Source organism: Crinia signifera, chromosome 6 (assembly GCF_055691185.1).
Source record: "Crinia signifera chromosome 6, ASM5569118v1, whole genome shotgun sequence".
Lineage (NCBI taxonomy): Eukaryota > Metazoa > Chordata > Amphibia > Anura > Myobatrachidae > Crinia > Crinia signifera.
Window position 1 is genome coordinate 43887482 of NC_139222.1, and position 24740 is coordinate 43912221.

At 47.3% G+C, this 24740-nt stretch overlaps 1 protein-coding gene across 1 annotated transcript in view; it reads left to right on the forward strand.

Annotated features, from left to right (window-relative positions):
- The window catches only part of CARNS1 (carnosine synthase 1), a 38013-nt gene extending 17923 nt beyond the window's left edge, over positions 1–20090 (forward strand). Inside the window, exons 9-10 of the mRNA XM_083146081.1 lie at positions 10917–11200; positions 17639–20090. Coding sequence (XP_083002207.1) covers positions 10917–11200; positions 17639–19015 — 1661 coding nt within the window. The 3' untranslated portion in view covers positions 19016–20090. The remainder of the gene's footprint in view (positions 1–10916; positions 11201–17638) is intronic.
- Positions 20091–24740: the final 4650 nt, after the last annotated feature.

Genomic DNA, 24740 nt, shown 5'->3' on the forward strand with positions numbered 1-24740 from the left:
GCGATAAACCACCAGCCAATCAGCTCCTAACTTTCATGCTACCTGCTGTGTTTGATAAATGACAGCTGAGAGCTGATTGGTTGGTGGTTTATCACTCTCCATTTTATCACTTTTTTTAAGGCTTAGTACATCTCCCCCTTTGGCTGTAAATGATTGCTCCCAACTAGTAAGACATGACCTTTGTCATGGATAGCAACACGTCTTCTAACATGTTATGAAGAATTAGCAGTAGGTTAAATTGTCTTGTATCCTGACACTGATCCGTCATTTATTGCAGAAGAGGATGCATCTGATCCAGCTGACGGGGGTGGTATTAGCTCACAAAGAACCCTATAAAATCTTTGTTCAGCTTAGTGGTGTTTTTTTTTTTTCAGAACAAATATGACAGCTGCATCACACTGGTAATAAGATACTTCTAGATATACCAGTTGTTATGATCCATGGTGCAAACACCAAAGCTGTGACCGCTGTTTAGGACGGTCACAACGAGCCCCTACTCTTACTCTGTTGCATCTCCATAGGGACAACTAGACCCTGCGGTGCTAGGCTTCACCTATAATAGCCTCATTAGAAAGGGCAAATTAGGTCTGCCCCAACTCCGATGCCACCAGGTCTTACGAGAAACAAGAACCTAGAAATCCCTAGTGGAAGGCAAAAGGAGAACTAACTAAAGGACTACCTAAGGATTGTAACAACTAAAAGGATACTGCAACCTAGTTGCAAACAACTAAGCAACCAGCGACCTCATCACAAACATCAAACAAACATTGACGTTGTTGCGAACATTTGAATGTGCCTCACACAATCTTAAGAGAATATACAGTAATCCCAAAATACACAGAGATAAATACACCACGCAAATACACAATTATAATACACCACGCCAAAGTATAATAATAATATACCACACAATAAATCTGTGACAATCCCACAGAATACAGGAAACTCACTGACTGGCGATACCCAAGTCAGTGTCTGAAGTCGCCAGAAAGTGGTAAGAAGCAGTGGTCCACAAAACGGTGCCGTAAGGCAAATGACTGGAGGCAGCAGCAGAAAATGGCAAGCAGCAGAGGCTCAGCAGACCAGCCTTCAAGCCCTAACTAAACACCTGCTGCTAGGTGTGCAAACAGCTGCTTAGTAACAGCCAGGACTCAACCTTTGCCATCCAACCTCCTCTGGTTGCTAGGCAACTGGCCTGACAGGAAGCCTGGTGGCAGAAGCGACACACCGGCTTGTTGTCTAGCAACCACCAGGACCCGGCGCATCTTCCCGTTCGTTTCGGCTGTGGCCGCCAGAGACTTGCGCCTGCCACTGCCCACAGAAATAGGATGCCTGGGGACCCCTGCGGTTGCCGGGCATGCATCCCTCCTGCACACATGGGTCCCTGGATCCTAACACCTGTACCTAGATCAAAATGTACAGTTTTTGAAGAATACCAAAAGAGTAACAGCATGACACAATATTATTTATTAACAGTTTCTTATATAGCGCACACATATTCTGCAGCGCTACACAGAGAACATTTGAACACTCACCTAAGTCCCTGCCCCAGTGGAGTTTACAATCTATATTCTGTACCACATGTACATGCACAAACATTCACTCTAGGGTTAATTTTGTTGGGCACCAATTAATCTTCCAGTATATTTTTGGATTGCCGGAGGAAACCGGAGTACCTGGAGGAAACCCAAACAAGCCCAGTGAGAATATACAAACTCTGCACAGTTAGGGCCATGGTGGGAATGGAACCCATGACCTTAGTGCTGGGAGGCAAAAATGCTAACCATTACACCGTCCGTGTTGCCCATGATTAATGGGCTTATGTTTTTGTACCAGCTTGAATTGTGTTACCTAACATCATTACAAGTGTTTTAGAAGTAAGGCTGATTCCCTACCCAGACAAAAGGTGTTTAAAGTTTACAGAATCCGTACTACCACGACCAACCTGCTGCTACGTTACAATGCAATCTGATATTCTACAACAGTCATTCCTCCAGGATGTAGGGTTTCCTAATTGAATCAACCTTCCTGACTTGGCATCATGGGAAAACGATTAGATTAATGTTCATCATTACATCCTTGTATTATCTATTCTTCAGCCAAATATCCTTGTACGTTGTGACTCTGCAGCTTCAGGTCAATTTGAAATCTGGATGGAAGATACATGTGAAGGGTTTTTAGTAAGACTTTGCTGGATACCTTTGGTCTTGGGAACTTTATTATCCATGTGGATGAATTCCTTTGGACCGCAGTGCAGAATTACCATCTTCTATTAGTTAGTCAGCCATATTGGTCCTGTTACTCAAGGATGGCTCATGTTCATGTCATGGAAGAGGATCTGAAACATCTGATCATAGAAACATCTGATTTTATTAACTGAAGAAATGTTCCATTTTCATGGACTTCCTAGGAACATCACCCTTCCTAGGAACATCACCCTGGCCAAGATCTTTGTTTTCTGTGCAAATCAAAAACTAACTTGCAAGTCGCTTTAAATTCTCAACCACATGGACAGTCATCACAAACTAACCTGCCCAAAGTACAATGTTTTTGTTAACTTTATTGTCTCCAGAGTAATTGTTTTTGTTTTGTTTTTAATTTGTAAGGCCAAATTTGTACTGAAAACTTACCGACGCAGTGCAACACAAAAGATTCCACTATTTGCAAGTTTACCGGTTCAAAGCCCTCAAGTTAATTATATTGAAGACTGAAGATCCAGTGAAACTTGAGATACATCCATTACAGTTTCTTATCAAGTGTTTGGTAATAAGTATCACATAACAGAGCCCTTTTTTGGGGGTTAGGGACGAGGTCGGGTTGGCAAGAAAAAAAAATCAAAGGATGCCTTCAATCAAGCTAGCACCTAAACTCTTAGGACCTTCACATGGAAAATGTAGGTGCCTGTGACTGCACACCGCCAACCTCTACAAACTTTGAAGATACTTCACATGTGTCATATCTCTTTGCTAAAACTATTTTCTTGTGAACCGTTTCAGGATCGGTTCCCAAAACCACTTACTGCAGTAATAATAGAAGGTGAAGAAGAGTTTAATGTGGACAAAAATTTGGACCCTCGATTTTGAAGAGTACATCTATGGTATCTCACCCATTTGTTGACATTTTGGGACTGAAGAACATTTGTTGGAACCAGACGCTCACATGGATGTTTATAAACAGATTTAGACATCATCAGCAACGCCTGGAAGAGTAGCATCTGGAGGTCGCCCATTGAGGTAGGGCCTGGTGACAGGAATGGGTTATCTTCTGTAGCCCCTCTACAGGGCTGCTATTTATATCTTGCAGACTACACTCATATTAGCTTGTTTGTCTGGTTATATAGCTGTCTGTTGAGCTTTCTTCTTGTGCTTAGTGTATCAGATCCTCTTCCAATCTTAAGGCCCCTATACATTGGACAAGGCAGACCTAATTTCCCTGGCAACTCCCCGGGACAGGTCATATACGATTAGGCGGGTAGAAAATGACTAACGGTTGACGTGACTGAAGGTCGACATGGGTTAAGTCAACAGGCCATTATTTCGACATGGGGAAGGTTGACAGTCAAAAAGTCAACATGGAGAATTTCACTTTTTTTTTGAGCCGACTTGTGCCAACAGGTAGTATTTCATGCTCTACCATCCGCTAGGGCATGGTGGGAGAACAAAATAGTGCCCGAAGCATGGCGAGGCACCGTGCCCAAAGCCACGAACCATGCGAGAGGATGCAGTGCTACATTTCACAGTTGACAGTGTCCATGTCAACTGTGCTGAAATTTGGGACAAAAAAAATGTGAAAAAACCTGTCGACCTTCACCAAGTCGACCTAATGCTTGTGTCGACCTAATGACCTGTTGACCTAACCCATGTTAACCTTCAGTCAAGTCGACCTTCCTGCATGTTGACATTAATGCATGTCGACCTAGTGGCTGTCCAATGATCCATATCCGATTAGGCACTTGACGTGTAATGCTGGGGGGGGGGGTGGCGAGACCCGGGGGCCGGGCTGCAAGAGAGGTGGCAGGGGGGGCAGGAGCTGGGTGGAGGGGACGCCAGGAGCCAAGCTGCATACCAAAGAAATCCATACAAGTGATTGGGAAGCCACTGATTTATCAAATCTTATGTGCAGCCTGTCCGACCTCCGATGCTCACTGGACCGCGCATCGGGTTGGATGGGATGTCAAATACAAGAGATTTGGACCAGACTTTTCTGTGCTCAGTGTACCAAACCCCCTCAGTATCTCTGATTGCGTCATTCCTGCTATGTTCCAACCTGTTGCCGTTGCTTCACAAGTACAGCTAAGCAACTACTCAACTGCTCTTGCCAATCCAAAGACTTCTTTTCTGTGTTGGTGCATTTCCAGTTTAATTGTGCATTGCATTATAAGGCTCCATGTAACCAGCGGCGTAGCTACGTTTTGGGCGCCCCCCGCCGCCCATTCAAACCCCCCCCCAATCCCCCGCAGCCTTACCTTTCGCGCTGGTCCCGGCAGCTCTGTTCTTCTGCTGAGGACCACCACAAAATGGCCGCCCCCATACAGCAGACAGTTTCAGAGAACGGTGTGCTATATGGGGGCGGCCATTTTGTGGTGGTCCTCAGCAGAAGAACGGAGCCGCCGGGACCAGCGAAATAGAAAAGCCTGCGGGGGATTGGGGGGAGGTGTATCTATAGCACCGCTGCCCCCGGCGCCCCCATATGCACAGCGCCCCTCGCGCAGTGGCGGGGGCTGCGGTGCTATAGTTACGCCACTGCATGTAACCTGAGATTGCTGAGTGAGTGCTGCACTTCATATTACTAATGCCAAACTAAATGCTTTTCAATTTAACATTGAACATTATTACAATTGGTTCAACTTGAGGCCATTATCTGATTACTACAGCCACTGTCATTACCAATCTGGCCAGTGCCAGATACAAATGCCGTCTCCATATTTCTTGTTCACCTGGCAATTTAAGACATGAGTATCACTTATCTGAAAACTATAAACAACATTTTGATGGCATCTGTACTTCCAACAGGAGAGGTAGAATGGATGTGGGAACAGGGGTCCTCACAAACTTAACCCCTTGAGTGGTGGGTTTTGCTGGGGCAGGACAAACCTACCAGGGCCAGAAAAACCCCCACAGGATGCAGAAAGGTCCCCCCTCACCTCCGCTCCGGCGTTTGTACGCCGGAGCTTCCCTGCCTCCGCTGCCCCAGACGCCAGTCACAGTCAGCAGTGATGTAGGTGGCAGGTTCGAGGATGTTCGCGGCGGCTCGGGAGGACTTAAGCGCCTGAAATCCTGAGCGCTCCCAAGTCCCCCCCCGAGCCGCGCCGGCCATCCCTGAGCCTGCCGCCTACGTCACTGATAGCGGCTGGCGGCAGGGGAGCTCCGGCGTTCAATCGCCGGAGCGGAGGGGGTGGGGGAGGAGGAGGTGAAAGGGGTGGGGGAGGGGGTGAAAGGGGGGTGGGGGAGGCTTAGTTTTGGGGGCATGGCGAGGCTGATGTCACTAAGCCCAATTTGCGTCATTTAGCCCCACCCCCTCCCCGCGGACCTGCAAAATTCGGAAATTTATATCGCGGAGAAGGGGGGAGCAGGGGCTGTGGCTACAATGCGGGAGACTTGCCCACCTTCCCAGGGGGGCGGGAGGGGGACCCGATTTGCGGGACCCTCCCGCCCATTCTGGCAGTGTAGGCAAGTATGCTTTGTTCTTGCATTGTCACAACTTCAAGCATTAAATGAAAACATATTTATATATATATATATATATATATATATATTATATATAACAATGTATGTACCGGCATTCACTAATACAATATAACTCTGCTTGTTGCCGTCTGCGGTAAATCAAGAAACATCTCTATGTATCCAGGCAGAGTACGGCGGCACTCAAGACAAAAGACACGGAGACCAGCCTTTTGACTGAAAGGCTAGTCTCCGTGTTTTTTGTCTTAAGTGCCACCATACACTGCATGGATATTATGTATTTATGTGTACAGTATATATGGGATGTAGATGGCGGCACTCACAGGACTACTTGTGGATGAATTCACACCAGACTGTGGATCTCGATGGTTCAACGTTTCAGTCGTTTAGACTTTTATCAAAAACAATTGCATACAACCAAATAGTGTACATACACTGGTTAAATACAGAAGTGGAAATGAAGAAAGGTGCGCCTGTCACATGGGGGTAAGCCCCCAGCCACACATCGGATGAAACGCCCATTGATTACGTCATCCACTCACCCAGACCTCGAGATGCAACGCTGCGTCATTGGATGATGTCACGCCGCACTGCCCGGCCACAGGTGATGTACTCTGGGAGCTGGCCTACCGATGTCAGATAAGAGGGGATGTGCTATCAGTTGTCGCGTCCGTGGGATGTTTGGTCAGTTGCTATGGCTCTCAGAAGCCAGCACTACTACAGTGGAAAGTGAAAAACCTGCATCTATTTATTATTCAAAAAGTGGACAAAACAACATTTATAATGGTGATAAAAGAAAAAAAAATGAAGAAATCAATAGTGAATAATATAAAATAAATAAATAAATAAATAAAAAACTGCCTAGATGTCCAACATGCGATTTTAGAAAACATGGAAAAAAAAAATGAAAGAAATGTTTGTACTTATAACAACACTATGTAAACAGGGGCTAAGCGTGACCTGATCAATAGGGAAAAAAAAGTGTTGTTATAAGTACAAACATTCCTTTCATATTTTTTGCATATTTTTCTAAAAATTGCATGTTGGACATCTAGGCAGTTTTTAATTTATTTTTAATTTTTATTCATTTTTTCTTTTCACTATTAATTTCTTCATTATTATCTTTTATTACTATTCAAAATGTTGTTTTGTCCCCTTTTTGAATAATAATTATGATTATATGCAGGTTTTTCACTTTATTTCCACTGTAGCAGTGCGGCCGTCTGGGAGCCATGGCAAGTGACCAAACACCCCACTGACGCGACTACTGATAGAACATCCCCACCAATCTGACATCAGTACACCTGCCACCGGAGTACGTCACCTGTGGGCGGAGTGGCTGGGCAGTGCGGCGCAACATCATCCAGGGGTTCTGGGTTCGTGCTGTCTTCCATGGTGACACACTGCTGGATGGACGTGGCGTCTGGGGGTGTCTCAAGGTGTTGGTGAGTGGATAATGCCATCAAAGGGCGCGTCATTGGGTGAGCGGCTGGGGGCGTTCCCCCATGTGACAGTCGCACCTTTCTTCATTTCCACTTCTGTATTTAACCGGTGTATGTACACTATTTGCTTGTATGCAATTGTTCTTGATAAAATTCTAAACGACTGAAACGTTGAACCATCAAGATCAGAATCAGAATCAGCCAGGTATTCTTGCATATACTAGGAATTGGATTTGGATTGCTGTGCAACAGCCGGTTAGGTGACAATTAAACAGTTACAGTACAGAAATACATAACTCATACAGGTATACGCTGGATGTACCCTGGGAGTTATAGATGCCCAGGGAAATATATTTTCTGGGCAGCAAAGTGCCTAGGCAGCCATCAGCGGCGCCACTGGTCATTGTAGCAGCCAGGTAGGTAACAATACAAGCTACAAGACAGTACAGTTATCACACAGGGAACATGTACCTGCTGAGCAGCCCAGCGCCTAGGCAGCCATCAGCGGCGCCACTGGTCGCTAATACAGCCAGGCAGGTAACAGTTAAGCAGAGACAGCACAGTTATCACACAGGGAACACATACTCCCCAAGCTGCACTGCACCTAGGCAGCCATCGGCGGCGCCACTGGTCATTGTAGCAGCCAGGTAGGTAACAATATTAGCAGACAGTACAGATATAGATTGCTATAATGCAGTGTACGAGACAGGGGAGACATTGGAGTGCATATGGCTGAGTGCACAGTTCCTAGGCAGCCATTGGCGGTGCCATCTTGATCATGCTGCTCGCAGGCAGCAGTAGAAGGGCTCAAAGAGGCCACCTCCCTACAGCACTCCACAGGATTGACATAGACTGTAGGGTTGGGAGGGCAGGGTGTCAGGGCCCTGGCTGGAGCTGCGGCTGGGGGGGAGCCAGTGTGTAGGGAGAGCAAGGGGGTAGAGTCAGTCAGTGAGGCCGGGGCCAGGAGTTGGTGGTTTGTTGTAGTTTTTGTGCCCTCACCTCCCTGGGGGGCTCCAGGCCGGCTGCGCTTATCTCCTCCGCCTCTGGACAGGTTGCAGCAGTGTGTCCTTCATGGGGGCCCGCCGCGATTGGGGCAGCCGCGACTCACCGCTGGGGACCGCGGCCGCCGATCTGTCGCATGTCTCCCGGCCGCAGGAGGGCTCTGCGCTGGGGCCATCATTACCTCCACTGTCCTCCTCTTCGTCCTCCCTTGGCCACACTCTGTCCTTCTCTCCGTCCTCCCCTGGCCGCACTCTCCTTCTTGCTGCTGCTTCCCAGCCTGCAGCCAGATAGTAAATGGCTGTGAGTATGCAGATTGATTGATGGCTAGAGCTCCAGCTCCACTGGTGGCTGGAAACCGCTGCTCGCTTATACTGATGGTGGGGAAGTGCTGCTTACTGATCTTGCTGCTTCCGGCGGCTCCATAGCGCAGGCATCGCTATCACTGGTGAGGGCCGGGCGGCTGCTTTCTGACTACTGAGGCACTTGTCCCACCCCTGGAAACGGCTTCAGTGATGCTAGGGAAAAGTAGCGGGGGCTCAAGGGACCTGCTGCCACAAAGAAATAAAATTCATTTAAATGTTGGGCTGAAATGGGGCGCCCTCCAGCAGCTGGCGCCCTATGCAGCTGCCTAATGCTGCCTAGTGGTAGCGCCGGCCCTGAATTAAGGTAGATTCAGCAACAATCAAGGCTACAAGCCAATAAATTCTTGCTTTATTAGAGGTATTTATTTGAAGCAAAACAGACATACAAGGTGACAATGTAAAAGAAGCAGACCTTGCAGGCTTTCAAAACCCCCTTCTTTAAGTGCAGAAAGACGAATCCCTTAATTCCTGTCTTTTAAGCTGTCAGCCTGTACATCTGCTTTGCTTCAAGAACATACTGTAGCTCTAATAAACATTATTTGATAGAAGAATTTAAGGATGTGTAGACTTGCCAGAAACGACATATAGTGTTGGAGGAGAGCCTCTCCTAAGTGGCGGTTCTGGCTGTCCACAAATCCACTTGTTCTCTACCAATTGCTTATACTTAGATTGGAAGGTATTACAGAGAATGAGACCAAAAACTTTCATTTAAACTATGTGAGGTGGATCAGTGGCGGAACGTATGGGTTGTGGGCACAGGTGCAAAAATGTAATTTGGGCCCCCTTCCTCCACCTCAACCAAAGCTCACAACTTGCAACATGGCGGTGAGTGACAGGGAGAGGCAGGGGGAGGAAGGGTGTGACAAAGAAAAACAGTGGGTGGCAGTGGGCCCCTTTTTTATCAGGGGTCCCGGTGCCCTGTACTTGCTGCTCCAATGGAAGTTTTGCGTCTGTGGTGGATTAATCACACATATTCTAAAAAAACTCAATAAGTGCATGGTTCTGATTAAGAATGTGCCAGTGTACAAATATACCATACCTCCCTATTTATATGGGAAGGGCCCAGAGGACATTCGGATTTGCGTAGAAATCGGGTTTGCATACAAATCTGAGATCATAGTTTAACACTGGACCCAAGTTTTTATACAATGGAGTCTAACTTGTGTACAATTCTGGTGTCTTGCCTAAAAAATCCAGATTGGATCTCCAATAAGTCTACATCTATTTTTTTCTAATACTGGTAACTACAGAACTTAATATTTGTAAATATAGCATAGTTTAGCAGAAGTATTTTGTAAATGTAACCTGTACCCTCAATGTTTAAGGTCCAGTAAGTGTTGGATGTAGTGGAGTCCTTTTTTTTTTAATGTGACATATTCAGGGCGGGATGTTCTTTCATCTGCACCCCAGCTCCGCCGCACATCACTGCCCATCGCATACATAATTATCGCATATGCTGTAACATATGCGATTATTATGGCAAAGGACAGCTCTTGCGTTAAGAGCTGTCCTTTGCGGTGAGTTAGCGGGTCCCATTGGGTCCCGGCGGCTTCCCCTTCCCTACCTTACCCGGCTAATGCTGGTGCTGCGGCGGCGGGGGGGCTGGCTCTCCTCCTACCTGCACCCGGAAGAGGATCACAGTGCAGGGAGAAGGAGGTCACAGGTCCGGGCAGCACATGCTCGGACACAGGTGAGGGGGGGTCGGTGCGGGGCAGCGGGGGGTCGCGTTAGAAGCCCATAGGCGTCTATGGGGCATCACCAGATTTTTCTGGTCGATGCCCCCCGCCGCCGTAACCCAGCGGGGAATGCTTAGAGCATCCCAAAATGTGGTAAAAACCCTGATAACGGGGTTTTTACCGCATTTTTAGTTTAGCGAATCTCCCCCTCAGTCTTAGTTGCACAGGGAACATGTCCAGATAGCTTGTAAGCAGAGGCTGAGTTGTAGTTGAGGCCCCCAGTCAGTGGTGGCACCAGAGTCGCTAACACCAGTTGCAGCCAACAGCACCTCCTTGCATGCCTTTGGTGTGGTGCGGTCAAGAAAGGGTCTTGGCCTTTGCGGGAGTTAACTGCTGCCACCATGGAGGGGGATTGGTCCAGAGACGCTGAGCTGCCACCAGAGACTTGTGCCTGCAATGCCAGTTCCTTCTTAGTAACAGGAGCCAGTTGCTGCAGGATAATGTCAGACTGAAGCACCTGACTCCTGTTACTGCGGAGGAGCTGGCAATCTACTGTTACCCCTCTGAGGGTTACACTCAGGTGCTGCCTGTACCACCCTTGTGACTACTGTTTTCACAGGAGACTCTCAGTCTTGGAAATGTGTTGAAAATGTATAGGGCATTCCTGGGCAGTGATAAGAAGGTGGCTTAGACCAGGCACATGGGAGTGACATTTTTTTTACATAAGCTCTTTTTCCCTCTGATTCTTAGGAGTTGACTTACTGCTTACCAGTGCCGACTACATGGTGACCCCAGTCGTTCTGGGACTGACCACCGGCCTATGTTTGGAGAATTGTGGGGTCCACGAATGCATGCTTGGAAGCCTGGCAGCTGGAAAATCCATCAATGTCGATTCGGCATCGGAACCTCTTATTGAGACAATGCTGAGACGCTCTATGACATACGTCATGGAAGGGAAAGAAGTTCTTGTGATCGGTGCCGGTGGCATCAGTAAGAAATTCATCTGGCAGGCAGCCCGGGATTACGGAATAAAGGTAGGCACATTCCTATATATATACCTAAGGCACCACATAATGTTCTGTGTAAGACACTTCCTTATATAGAACGTACTGTAGTTCTTCACCTTTTACAGCTAAAACCAGGCTCTCATGACAATTGTAGATCCATGATGAAGGCCATATATGTTTATAATATAAATATTCATGATAAATGATCAGCACTAAGGACACAGGGCCAGATGCACTAAGCTTCAAAAGTGATAAAAAGGAGAGTGATAAACAGCCAGCCAATCAGCTCCTGCCTGACATTTTTCAAACACAGCCTGTGACATGGCAGCTAGGAGCTGATTGGCTGGCTGTTTATCTCTCTCCATTTTATCACGTTAGAAGCTTAGTGCATCTGACCCCAAAGTGAGGAAAGCTTTGTTCTACTAAACACATAGAGTTTATTATGCACAAGCGGCCAGTGCCTGTTTAACCAATAGGCTGATAAGGCTGCAGGATGGGGCACCAGGATTGGTGGGGGGGTTGGCTTGGCGCCTTGCAAGTGGCACCCCAAGGAATAAAATCATTGCATACTTTATTCAATGTTCGTTAGATATCACCCATCCCAATGTACTGTGGAGGGTAAAGTTTGTTAGGTGACTGCCAGATGGTTGTGTAACTGATGGAACCATTACTTTATGTAGATTAGGCTGCATTACAAACTGGGCAGCCTAAAACCAAAGCCTCTTTCACCACGCCGCAAGCATTAGATCCTACATGCCAGTTGTATAACCTCCATTACGTGCACATGGGCATTATGGCTGGCAAGTCCCTGAGCACTCAACATGTGTGTTAGCAGCATGTGATGGGGCGCTACATGTGTATTATCCTAAGGCACCTAGAATCAGGCCCTGCACACGGCCCTAGTGCTGCACAAATGTACTGGCCGGTTGGGCACATCGCATCCTGCTCCCAGCCCAGCCCGCCTCTGTGTGGCTCCAGTGGTCTGCAGCCGGTCCCAGTGCCTGCCAGATTCATTACACGGGTGCTTGACTACCCACTTGTTAGATTGATGTTGTTGGCACTGCCAGCTACCCATCAAAAATGATACCATTGTGTACACAAAATAGCCAACATGATTGATACTATAGAATACCAACAAGAACAACAAAGGTGTAGGGGAGGTGCGAAAACACCAAATCGGTTTCCTGACATGAGACCATGTAAATAATTTACCATAGAACCACATCTAATCACCATAGGCTAACCACATAAAATGACTGGCACATAATCGCACCTTGAGCCGTGCTATTGAACCTGCTTCAGTCTCATCCAATCCTTCAGTTCATCTTGTACCCCTTGCCTTAAAAAAGTAGAATAATTAGGCAGGAATGTCAGACCATTAATTAATGGTGTCGATGTGTCCGGGCTTTTGGCACGCCGACGCTTACCGGCTCGATAAGCAGCAAAAGAACGCAGGTAATCGAGTAGGTCTGAATCAGGATCCATATTTTTTTAGGAATGCACAACAATACAGTAGTATGCATTTGTCTGGACAATAGTATGTTGTGTTGTGTTACTTGTGATCAGACGGCATACCGATCAACCTCAATAAAAGGGATTATAAACTCCAGTTATCTTGTAACATTTTTGAAAGTATAATTTTACTGGCTTCCTCCTCTTTCATTCTGATGACAGCAATAAATACCAGAGGTGTATTTATAGACCTACAGATAGATTGCAGCTCAGCACTACCTTATTCATCTGCGCAGCACACGATGAAAGCTTCCTTCTGGAGCAAACATATTTATTCCCCAGATCTTTACTAAGGTCATAATATACACCAAAAGCTTATATACACCCATTTCTCAGGTATCTGGATGGGGTGCATACATCCCAACAGTCCCTATTTTAGCAGGACAGTCCCGATTATCAGGGCCTGTCCCTCTGTCCCTCCCGCGGGCGGCAGTGTCCCGCGGTGTGGGGGGGCTGTTGGGAGTCCCCCCTGTCGGCTCCTAAGCAGCGGGGAATAAACGCTGTGCGCATGCGCACAGCATCTATTCCCGCAGCCAGGGGGCTGGGGGCATGGCTAGAGGCTCACAGAGCCTCTGGGTCATGCCCCCATAGCGGCAAAATGGGGGCGTGGCCTCACGGGAGAGCCGCGAGTATAGGCCACGCCCCCGGAATTAAGCCAGGCCCCCCGAAATTTCCGGCGCGCCTTAGGCGCGCATCAGCAGTGTCCCGGGTCCGGGGACAAGAAAGTTGGGAGGTATGGGGGTGTGGTATGCCGTTCCGACAGTCATTAGCCCGATGTTGGGATCCCGACTGCCCATACTCAGACAGCATGGCCAGCGTGACAAAGCCACCTATTCTATTCTCCCTTTATGGGAGTCGTGGATCCCCACAAGGGAGAATAGCCGGTGGCCGTCGGGAACCCGGCCGTCTGTGTTTTAACAGTCGGGATCCCGACGTCGGGTTAATGACTGTCGGGATCCCGACTGTCAGGATCCCATCCGGCACCCATCTAGATGATGCATGGATAATGTCTAGGTCAACGGTCAATACTTATGGTGAAAATCAGGACAGTTGCGACATGTGCAGTTATTCTAGGTAGTTATTTTTATTATTATTATTATTATTACTATTATTATTATTATCATCCTTTATTTATATAGTGCCACATGGATCTGCAGCACCCAGTTACAAAGTACATAAACAAATAAGCAAAACAAGAAACAGTACAGTATAGCCTTACAGTACAAGACACCGTGGGGCACATTTACGCATATTTGTGGCTCATAGTTGGTGTTTTTGATGATTAGCCACAAATATTAGGTATATGTAGGAGGGAATGCATCAGGAAACTCCCATCCCTGCTGCAATCCCGCCCTCTCCTCTCGCAACTGCATCCTCCATAGGTTTCTATGGGTGATGTGATGCTGCCCATCGTACGGGGTGCCAGGGCTGCCCCCATTCTGAGACGGCGGTAATCTATTGAAGCCTATGGGCAACAGAGCGCACACGGCGCTCAGCATGGGTCAGCCGGAGGTCAGAACTGTGCACCCGGGCAGAGCAGTTTGCAGGGACTGGCTACTTTTGGAACCTCTGTCCTTGCGTCTGGCCAGTATTACATCCAGACGGTAGGTTCACATATTGCAATGCGATCATGAGCGGTAGATCCCACCCACATCGCATTGCATATGCAATCATATGGTACAGGGGCCCATGTAGGACAAGTACAGGGTATACAGACAGGTGCATCAATGTTTTTCCCAATAAGATGCACATGGGTGGGGTTTGATATTGTTTGATATGTTTGACCAATAGTAAACTCTGTATTACACCTGTAATGTATAATGATTATCTTTTGATGCCTTTTATGGCTTGTACATGTACTGGTTGCCAGCAGCTACTCTCTGTTACCCACTTTTTCTCTCTCTCTCTCCAAGCTTTGATCAATATTTCCCTTTGTCTCTTTCCATATAATCTTTGACCAGATTTAATCTCCCCCATATCAGGAGTCATTAGATTATATCAGCCTAGTGAGGTCATATTAGATTACACAGATCTTACACAATCAACAATTTACTGTCAAGAGTTTAGAAAGAACCCATGGATATTACTGTAGTTGTCAGTGGGGTGTGATGTAGACTAATTCACAAATTGAACAATTTAACCAGGGTTGACATTTACTGACCATCAGGAACAGGATGCAGGTAACACAAGGGTTAATACAGGTATAAACAGCAGGTATGTACAGTACAAGAGGCGGGCAGGAACATTTGGCACAGGACAGTACTCATGGTAGTAGTGGCTCAGCTATATACTACCCAGTGGTATCTGGTATAATATGTGTAGCAAGGCCGGATTAAAGGGGCGGCAAAGGGGGTCAGTACCCCTGGGCCCCTCTTTAGCTAGGGGCCCCCTGTGGTTGGCATGTATTTTTTATTTTTTTTGCAAAAAGGGTTTGTGCATGGGAGTGGGGTAGTGCTGCAGCTTCACGTACTGTATCTGCCAATGTGACAATGACTGATGGTGCTGAGCATCGGGTGCCAAGGCACACTGACTGCTCAAGTGCATTACTGGGAGTTGACTAAGTCCCATGACACTTTGCACAAGAGGGCAGAGGCTGAGAGGTTTGTGCTGAGCTCTGATTGGTGGAGTTCATTACATGTTTCTCAAGCCCATGGAGAACAGCAGCAGCAGCCCAGTCATGAGAGGGTTTTTAATCAGAGGCAGCACTGAGCCCGTGAGGTCTCCTACAGTCCTACAGAGTAAGGTACAGAGGGACAAACACAGGCTTTTCATGTGGTATGTATGTATGTATGTATGTATGTATGTATGTATGTATATCCCCCCTGCAGTTACCATTGACCAAGTTTATACTGCCTTTACTTGTGTTTTGACAGTGTAATATTCTCCCATGCAGTTTGCGGCCAGTAATGACAAGTACAAGGGGGCCCTCCTGTCTAAAGTGGGGCCCCCCGAAGGCTTAATCTGTCACTGATGTGTAGGGTCTTTTATCATCAAAACAGTTTCATCTACACAGTCTCCGATATATAGGAGGAAACACATCTGCAGGCAGGGGCGTAACTACATTTTGGCCGCCCCCCCGCCGTTAAAGGGAGGGCGCCCGCTCACCCCGCCGCATCAACCCCGCCGCATCAACCCCGCCATCCCCCGCAGTCTTACCTACGTTCAGTACGCGGCGCTGGTCCCGGCTCCCTTCTTCTGCTAGGACTACCACAAAATGTCCGCCCCCGTACAGCAGACAGTTTCAGAGAACTGTCCGCTAAATGGGGGCGGACATTTTGTGCTGGTCCTCATAGCAGAAGAAGGGAGCCGGGACCAGCGCCGCGTACTGAAGACAGGTAAAGACTGCAGGGGATGCCGGCGGGGCGGCGGGGTGTAACTATAGCACTGCAGCCCCCAGTGGCAAACTCAGGATTTTCAGAAGGGGGTTTCCAGAGGGGAGGAGCAAAGCATGGAAATGGACACTTAGGTGACCCAGTATATGCCGGGTCAGTTAAAGTATTATAGATAGATCAAATGTACATAAATAATAATAATAATAATAATAAAAAAAAAATATATATATATATATATATATATACACATACATACATATATATATATATATATATATATATATATATACATACATACATACAGGGGCGTCAACAGCAGTGTAGACCCCTGGGCATAGCATTGTATTGGGGCCCCTACCGATCCTCCAGCGGTAGGGGTGGGGAAAGCTTTGATGTCCCGCGGGTAGTAGGGGGTATTATATCAACCGCTCAGCATGTAGGGCCTGGATCAGTCATTTCCACTAATTACCACTTTACTGCACAGATGGTGGGAGATGGGGTGGGAGAAGGGGGCATTGGGCTGAATGAAGGGGCCCTGATACATAACTTCCAGGGTGGTAGAGGATGTTTAATACGCAGAGGAGGGGTGTATAGTGGAGTGGGCTTATTATTCATAATTTTCTGGTGGGAGGACAGCTTGCTTGACTGCAGATATCTCCAGTTCCCGGAAATAAATTTCTTAGATTTTAATGGAATTAAAAACTAGAGAATCCCACCTACCAAATGGTATTGGGGACTAGGGGATCAAATTTCAGGAGGCAGAGCAATCTGCCAACGAGAATATAAAACTACATACCAGGTGTGTGGAGCTGGAGCAGTAACCAGCTGCTGGAAGGCTGATATCGTTTCTCCGCCTTAGTAACGCTCGGCGGCTTTCTCAGCTGAGGAAGCCGCCGAGCGTTACTAAGGCGGAGAAACGCGTCTTGGAAGCCCGGTACCAGTACCCTGTTACGCTGCAATTATCAGCAAATCCATCACTGACATCTGGTGAGCACAATTGGCCACAAAGCCTAAAGGAGAGTATTTTCTGGACACTTAAACCTGGAGCCGGTCCAATAACATTAGGACCCATGTGAATTGCTCGGATATAGGAAAAAGTGGACACAACCTCCAAAAAATCACCGCAATTATAAGGAACATCATTAAGGGACTGGTAACTATTGTCTAAAAGCCTCAGGAATACATTTGAATATCATATAAGCCTCTAATTGAAATATTACCTCGCTTTGCATAGTTAATATATGCCTTATGTGTTATATGTTGCTTGTCTTGTATGTATATTTGAGTGTTCATGAATTGTATTTTAATATGTCTTTTTTATTAAATAAGTGAAAATCACAAATAATGTGTAACTGTACTTTGTGGTAAAACAGCGCCACCTTGTGATAGTTTTCTATCACTCCCAATATTGTTCTTTCAGCAGAGGAACACAATACCTCTGACAGGGGGCTGCAGTTATACCCAAAGGGAATAATAATATATATATTTTTTTTTAATTAACAGTTTGGTAAATACATATGTAAGGGAATTTGAAATTGTGTAGATACACTTGCGCTCCTGTGCGACCCTAGGGTCACCTTTTCCTTTTTTTTACCTAATATTGGACCTATCTTTCCCTTAGATACATATGGTGGAGTCGAATCCTGGACACTTTGCTTCCTCTCTTGTGACTTCATTCATCCACTATGATTATGAGGATCGGTCTTGTGATGATGAAGAACACGCTCAGAAGATCTTAGCCATAGTCAGGGGTAAAGGGCTACAGTTTTCTGGCTGTATGGCATTCTGGGATGAGTGCACTATACTCGCTGCTATATTGAGTCGCTTACTAGGGCTTCCCGGCCCACCCCCCAGTGCTGTGAGGTTGGCCAAGCGCAAGACACAAACACAACTGAGTCTCCTCAACATGACATCTCCAACTCCACCATTTCCCTATGCTGGAGCATTTGCTGTGCCCTGCTATCCATTAGGTCCGGGAACAGGAGGTGTGGCGGAAGCAGAGTCCATTCTCTCCTACCCACTGGTTATTAAACCAGAGTCTGGAGCAGGAGCAGTTGGAGTGAGGCTAGTCCAGAACGCCGAAGAGTGTAGAAGATTAGTTAAAAATATGGGGTTGGAGCCAGAAGCTGGTAAACCAAGTAGTGATAGACCATCCGCGTCAGATGTGGGTGGAATCTGCTGTACAGAAAACGATTGTAAACTAATAAATGGGATGAATTGTGAACCAGCAGTGGCCGAGATAGTATTAGAGAACGGAGAAAGTGATGACACAATAAGAGGCGTATCTCCGACGCCACCCCGGTCACTTCTAGCAGAGTACATCACCGGCACTGAGCATGACGTGGATCTGGTGTTGGGTCCCAGAGGTCGCCTTTTAGCGGCATATGTGTCAGATAATGGGCCAACGTTACTCCCTGGGTTTACGGAAACCGCAGCTGCCCTCCCGTCCCGTCTTAGCCCAGAACGCCGCTGCCAGTTAGTTCAGGCCGCCAGTCGCAGTTGTAAAGCCCTAGGCCTCTATCCCGGAGTCTTTAATGTGGAGCTCAAACTGATTGAATCTGGCCCAAGGTTGCTGGAGATCAATCCTCGGATGGGTGGATTTTATCTGCGTGACTGGATCCGCCATATCTATGGCACTGACCTGGTGCTTGTGGCTTTGGCACTCTCTTGCGGGCTGGAGCCAGCATTGCCAGGAAGAGGTGCCCAGGAAGGTGCTGTGCTAGTCGGGGTCATGTGCACTGGAGAGTCTCACGAGGAGGCCCTAAATAGCACAGCAAAGCCGCAGAGATTGGCAGAGTTGCACAATGCGGGACACATTAGATTTAACCGCCTGGAGGGCAGTGCAGTACATGGTCCAGATCAGGAACCGTATGGAAATGTGGCCTGTCAGGGACAGAGCCAGAAGGAGGCCAGGGAAAGGCTTCTGGGAGTGTGCTCTGTGCTTGGTCTCGATTTAGAGGCATATCCGGTTCATTATCTGACTGGAGAGTTCCAGTGAGGGAAAGACTCAGGGAAGCGTGTTGGAGGTGGAGGTGATTAAGATGTGAGAGAGATGTGGGGTAAATAATATGAGGGGAATGAACAAATTAGAAAATGCCAACACCTCAATACCCCACTAACCTCACTGACACTTATTATTGCAGTACACTGAATGTGCGACCTAGTGCCCTGACTGATTGGGAGGGGGGGGGGGGGGGGGGGGGGGTAGTCATTTTAATAAAGTCTAATTGTATAGAATCTGTGTGAAAGTCTCTTAACCTGTGCATGATTACTACATTAGAGCTTATCACTGCTGACCCCACTGAAATGAGTTGACCATTTTTGAGGGGGTATCAAATCAAAGATGATCTCACCCATCTACTACATGCATTTGTATGCATTATGGACTAAATGTGTTCGAAATCGGTATGCCGTACGCCATTATGTTCCTAGCGTAATAAGTAATGTATAGTGAGCTCTCGTTGTCAGCTTTGCAGATGTATATGTTTAAAGCTTGGGGCAATGTGGGTCTAGGATTGTAATCCTTTAATTCCAATTGAATGAATGCTAGCCGCACCGGAACACTTCACCAGGGGCAATTGATACACACTTATATATTGCTGATCTTCGCCATTGCTGCAGCTTGCAAACACAAAAATGCATGCTGGGAAATATGACTTAAGGCCGTATTTACCATATATATATATATATATATATATATATATATATATATATATATATATATATATCCAACCCAGCACAGGTTATAGGGCAACATAGAGATTGTTTTATGTTTAATTTATACTGTATTTAACACTGAATTTTCTATGTCACTGCATCTGTTTCTTTTATTACTTTGTACTGGTTATCCCTCTGTCCGGTATACCCAGTGCAAATTACCCGGTGGGACGCAGAGTTACTAATGTAGGGCACATGCACTTAATGCTAACCTTGAATACAGCCCAGCACGTATAGAAAGTACACAACAGCTGTGTCCATTTTTGTGATTTCATTCAAAATGATGCTGTATACTTCTGTAATCAGTGATCCCTACTTTTTAAATCCATGAAATAAAATAACTTTTCATAAATCTCTGTCTATGCATGTGAGCGTGATAAATGGTTTTCCCACATCATCCGTGATGATGCTTCTCAAAGTAAAGGCCCCCATACACTAGGGCGACTTGTCCTTAGGACAAGTCGCCCCGACTTCCCCCTGAGCTTCCCCGGCTGCTCCCCGGGGGAGCTTGATTAGATTGGCACTTGATGTGCCATTTTTTACATGTGATAAATCGTCTCGATTTATCACATGTAAAAAACCCGGGGAGCAGCGGGGGGGGCTACAGAGGTGGGAGCTGGTGGGAGCAGGGGGGCGGGGGACACGTCTGTGTCCCCCGCTGCTGGGGACAGCGTCGGTGCGAGGCGGTAGAGGCAGCAGGGGGGGCTGGGGACGCTGCGGGGGACACGTCTGTGTCCCCCGCTGCTGGGGACGCTGCGGGGGACAGCGTCTGTGCGAGGCGGTAGAGGGAGCAGGGGGGCTGGGGACGCTGCGGGGGACACAGGCGGCAAAGAGCCGGGCAGGGGGAGCCGGCCGGGAGCTGTCAGTAATGAATAAAAAAAAAAAAGCCCATACAATGAATGGGCAGCCTGTGATTGGCTGCTGAGCGCTCTCTTAGCCAATTGCTGACTGGCTGAGAGAGCGCTCAGCCAATCACAGGCCGCCCATTCATTGTATGGGCTTTTTTTTTTTTTATTCATTACTGACAGCTCCCGGCCGGCTCCCCCTGCCCGGCTCTATGCCGCCTGTGTCCCCCGCAGCGTCCCCAGCCCCCCCTGCTCCCTCCACCGCCGCGCCGCCCCGCCCCACTAGGTCCCAAGTCGGGTGGTCGGACGTGCAGCAGGTCCGACCACCCGACGCAGATCCGATGCGCACGCGACCGCGCATCGGATCTGAGGGGACATCAAAACTAGCCGATTTTGGTCCGATTTCGGCCAGATCCGACTGATCTGGCTGAAATCTGACCAAAATCGGCTAGTGTATGGGGGCCTTTATACCCCTTTTAGACATACTACCCGGGATTTTGGCCAGGTTTACCCGGGATTTTCAACCCAGGTCACTCCCAGGATTTTAGTAACAGACCCCCTTTCACACTACACCTCAAATCTGGGAAATACCCGGGTATACCCCTTTCACACATAAGCCAGGCTTTCAAGCATTTCAGTGTTTCGTCATTAAAATGGGAGACGCCCCAGCAGCAAAAAAAAGCAACATCACATGTTTAAAACTGAAAAACCCGGGTAAACCCATTCAGACATAAGCCGGGTACTATACCCGGGAGTTAAATACCGGGAAAAACCCTGGTCAATTGCAGGTGCTCAGTATCCGGGAGTGAAATCCCGGGTATACCTTTTCAGACATAAGCTAGTCCCGGGTTTGGGCACGTTCATGTGAAAAAACCCGGGATTTTCGCGTATGTCTGAAAGGGGTATAAGAGGAGCTTTGAAATAGAAGCTGCATATATACACAGTGCATACATACATACATACATACATACACACACACACATATACACATACATTTATGTATTGTAACAAGGAATCGCATGAACTGGATAAGATGGAAAGTCTTGGTCTTTATTTTATAGCAGGTAAACAGCATACCAGGTAAACAGCTTAGGCAAGTATGGTTACAGCATTGCAGCATACAGGTGTCACAGCATAGTACAAACTCTTCAGTATGTTCCAGTGGTCCCTACCATAGCCCACAGCCCAGGCCTATCACCTGGGCAGCTGTTCCACCATCAGGAACATTGACCCTCTGCCCTGGAAACACTTATATCAGGAAAGCACAGGTGCTGCTAATCAGCCCAACTCTGATCGCATCATTTTACTGCTGCTGCTTTAAAACCTGGACCAGGTCCTCTACATTACCTTCATGTGGAGGTATGTTGTCCCTGCCACAGTATATACAAACAAACATATATATTTTGGTCCATGCTTTCATTAGCGCATTCATGCTGGAGATCGCGTGTTACACAGCATCCGGATTAATGATCCATACTGAATTTGATGGTGCGTCTAAAGCACCAGACTGTAATACAGCATCTGACAGATGTGTGAATGTACACCAGAGAAGAGGAGGACTTTCCACAAGCCAACATAGGTGCCTGCCTAAGGGCCAGCAGGTCAAAAAGGGCCCCTTAAAGATATCCTGGCTACCCAAAACTTTCCCAGAGGAGCTTAGAACTACTACTGCATGATGTCATGGCATCAATCAGACCTGGGCATGCTCCAAATTAGAGAGTGCTTAAACGGTGGCAATGCATGCTGGGATGTGTAGTTTCACAGCAGCTGGAGAGCCACAGGTTGGTCAAGCCTGACCTAGATCCTAATTCAGATTTGCAGGAAATGCCGATGTTTACACATATTGGGCCGGATTCTCTAAGCTTCAAAAGTGATGAAATGGAGAGTGATAAACAGCCAGCCAATCAGCTCCCACCTGCCGTGTCACAGACTGGGTTTGAAAAATGTCAGGCAGGATTTGATTTGCTGGCTGTTTATCACTCTCCATTTTATCACTTTTGAAGCTTAGAGAATCTGGCCCTTGACCATTTATCGGTAGCTTGTGAATGTGCCAGGGTACTCTATCGATGTTGACTACAATCAGCAGCAACAATACACAGATGAGCCACTCTCATCTATCCCTTTAATAGGATTAAGTGAGCCGTCTGACTTAATGCTCTGCTAATCCCCTACTGTATTGTTCTATGTGTTGTATTGCAGCTGATAACAATAGATGATAATAAACCTTGGCTCGCCATTGCTCTCCAGAGAAGGCTAGTTGAAAAAGGCTACATCTGTAGTGCTATGGATTGTTTGAGCAAGGAGGGCCAATATCTTTGCCTAGGGCCCCATGAGGTCTAAGAGGGGAACATCCCGACAGATGGAATCCTGGGTGGTTTTGTTTGATTGTAACTCGACAGCTGAAATTCAATATTCCAGCTGTCGAGTGTCGGAAACTCAGTGGATCAGCGAAAATGGGAGCGGATTGGAGCAATCCATGGCCGTTTCCGACAAAACAGATCCAACTTGTTTTAAAGTTGGAACTGTTTTGTCGGAAACTGCTTTCAATTCTGCCGGAAAAATGTCAGCATTGAATAGACGAGGGCCGCTATTTCCCTTGGCGTATATAGCGGCTGAGATTGAATAGCCCTCTAAATCCGCCTCTGGGGTTTGCAGCAGCATTACCATAATATGTCAGATGCAACTGCGTCCGATTCAGAATCGGGCTCTATATACCACTGGAGTATCCATGGCAACCCATCAAGACCTACAGAACAAGCCATTAGATAGGGAGAGGGAGACGTCACTGTACTATAACACACTGGAGAAAAAAAAAGTAAGTTCAGACACTGCGAGGGTCCAGCCCTACCCTCATCCACCAACTGAAACTTTTATTACTCATGCTCTAGGTATAACAGCCTGATTCAGAGTTGATCTCAAATGTTAAATATTTCTCAAATGGACAAAACCACTGCAGGTGGGGCAGATGTAACAGGCGCAGAGAGAGTTAGATTTCGGTGAGTTATTTTGTTCTGTGGAGGGTAAATATTGGATGCTTTACACAGCAATTTAGATTTCAGTTTGAACACATCCACCCAAATCTAACTCTCTGCACATGTTACATCTGCTCCATCTGCAGTGCAGCATGGTTTTGCTCATTTGAGAAAGATTTCACATTTGCGATCAACTCTGAATCAGGCCCTAGGTTGTATATAATGTGTTTTTTTTCCAACTGTCATAATTGGTTCCTTATACAGTAAGCAAGTTACTAGCTTAGATTGCCCGTGGCTCATTCAGAATGGTAGCACCTCCTACCCAAACTGGTGCCAGAATAATGCTACTTTCAGGGCCGCCGATAGGGGGGTGCCCTGGGTACAGCTGTCCCGGGCCCCGGCCTCTGGAGCCCCACAGCCCCCCACGCACCGCCTCCCCCACCCGAGGCTTAGGACACAGAGGGGCTCGGCGCTCTGCAGGCTGCACTGTTCAGTGTGCGCTCCGGACCTGACCGTGGAGGCTGAAGGAGGCGGAGGAAGATGCTGCAATGCGGGTGATTGTAAGTAATCGTAATGGGGAATGCACGCGCGCGGGGGGGGGGGGGGCGGCTGGAGTTTTGGCGCTGTGCCGCTGGGGTCCCGGACTGTAGGTCAGTCCCAGGCCCCAACATTTCTAGTGGCGCCCCTGGCTACTTTTATAAGTCACACTCAAGACAGTGAAGTAATGTGAAAGACTAACACATATCAAGGATTGATTTCTCTAGCCTATATTTACCTTTCAGATACCCGCTATCCGCCGAAATGGGATAGTCACGGGAGGTGTGGGGTGTGGTTGGCCTGGATGGCTTTAGTGTGGCAGAACATTACATTCTATTAACACTTAACACTTATTATCACTTTCTGAATATGGCTTCGGCTTCCTAATGGTGTGTACACACGGTGAGATTCCCGAGTGCTATACAATCTTTTTACATACAATTCATACAATCTGCACTATATAGTCATTGCTGCCCTGTCTATCTGGCTTCGATTTGTGCTGTCTCAGGAGCGCGCATCGGGATCGCAAGGATAAAAAACCTGTGCGATCTGCATACGATCTGCATGCGATTTTGACTATATAGTCAAAATCTCATGCTGGATTGTACCGTGTGTACACAGCATGACACTAATATATATTAACACTATAGTA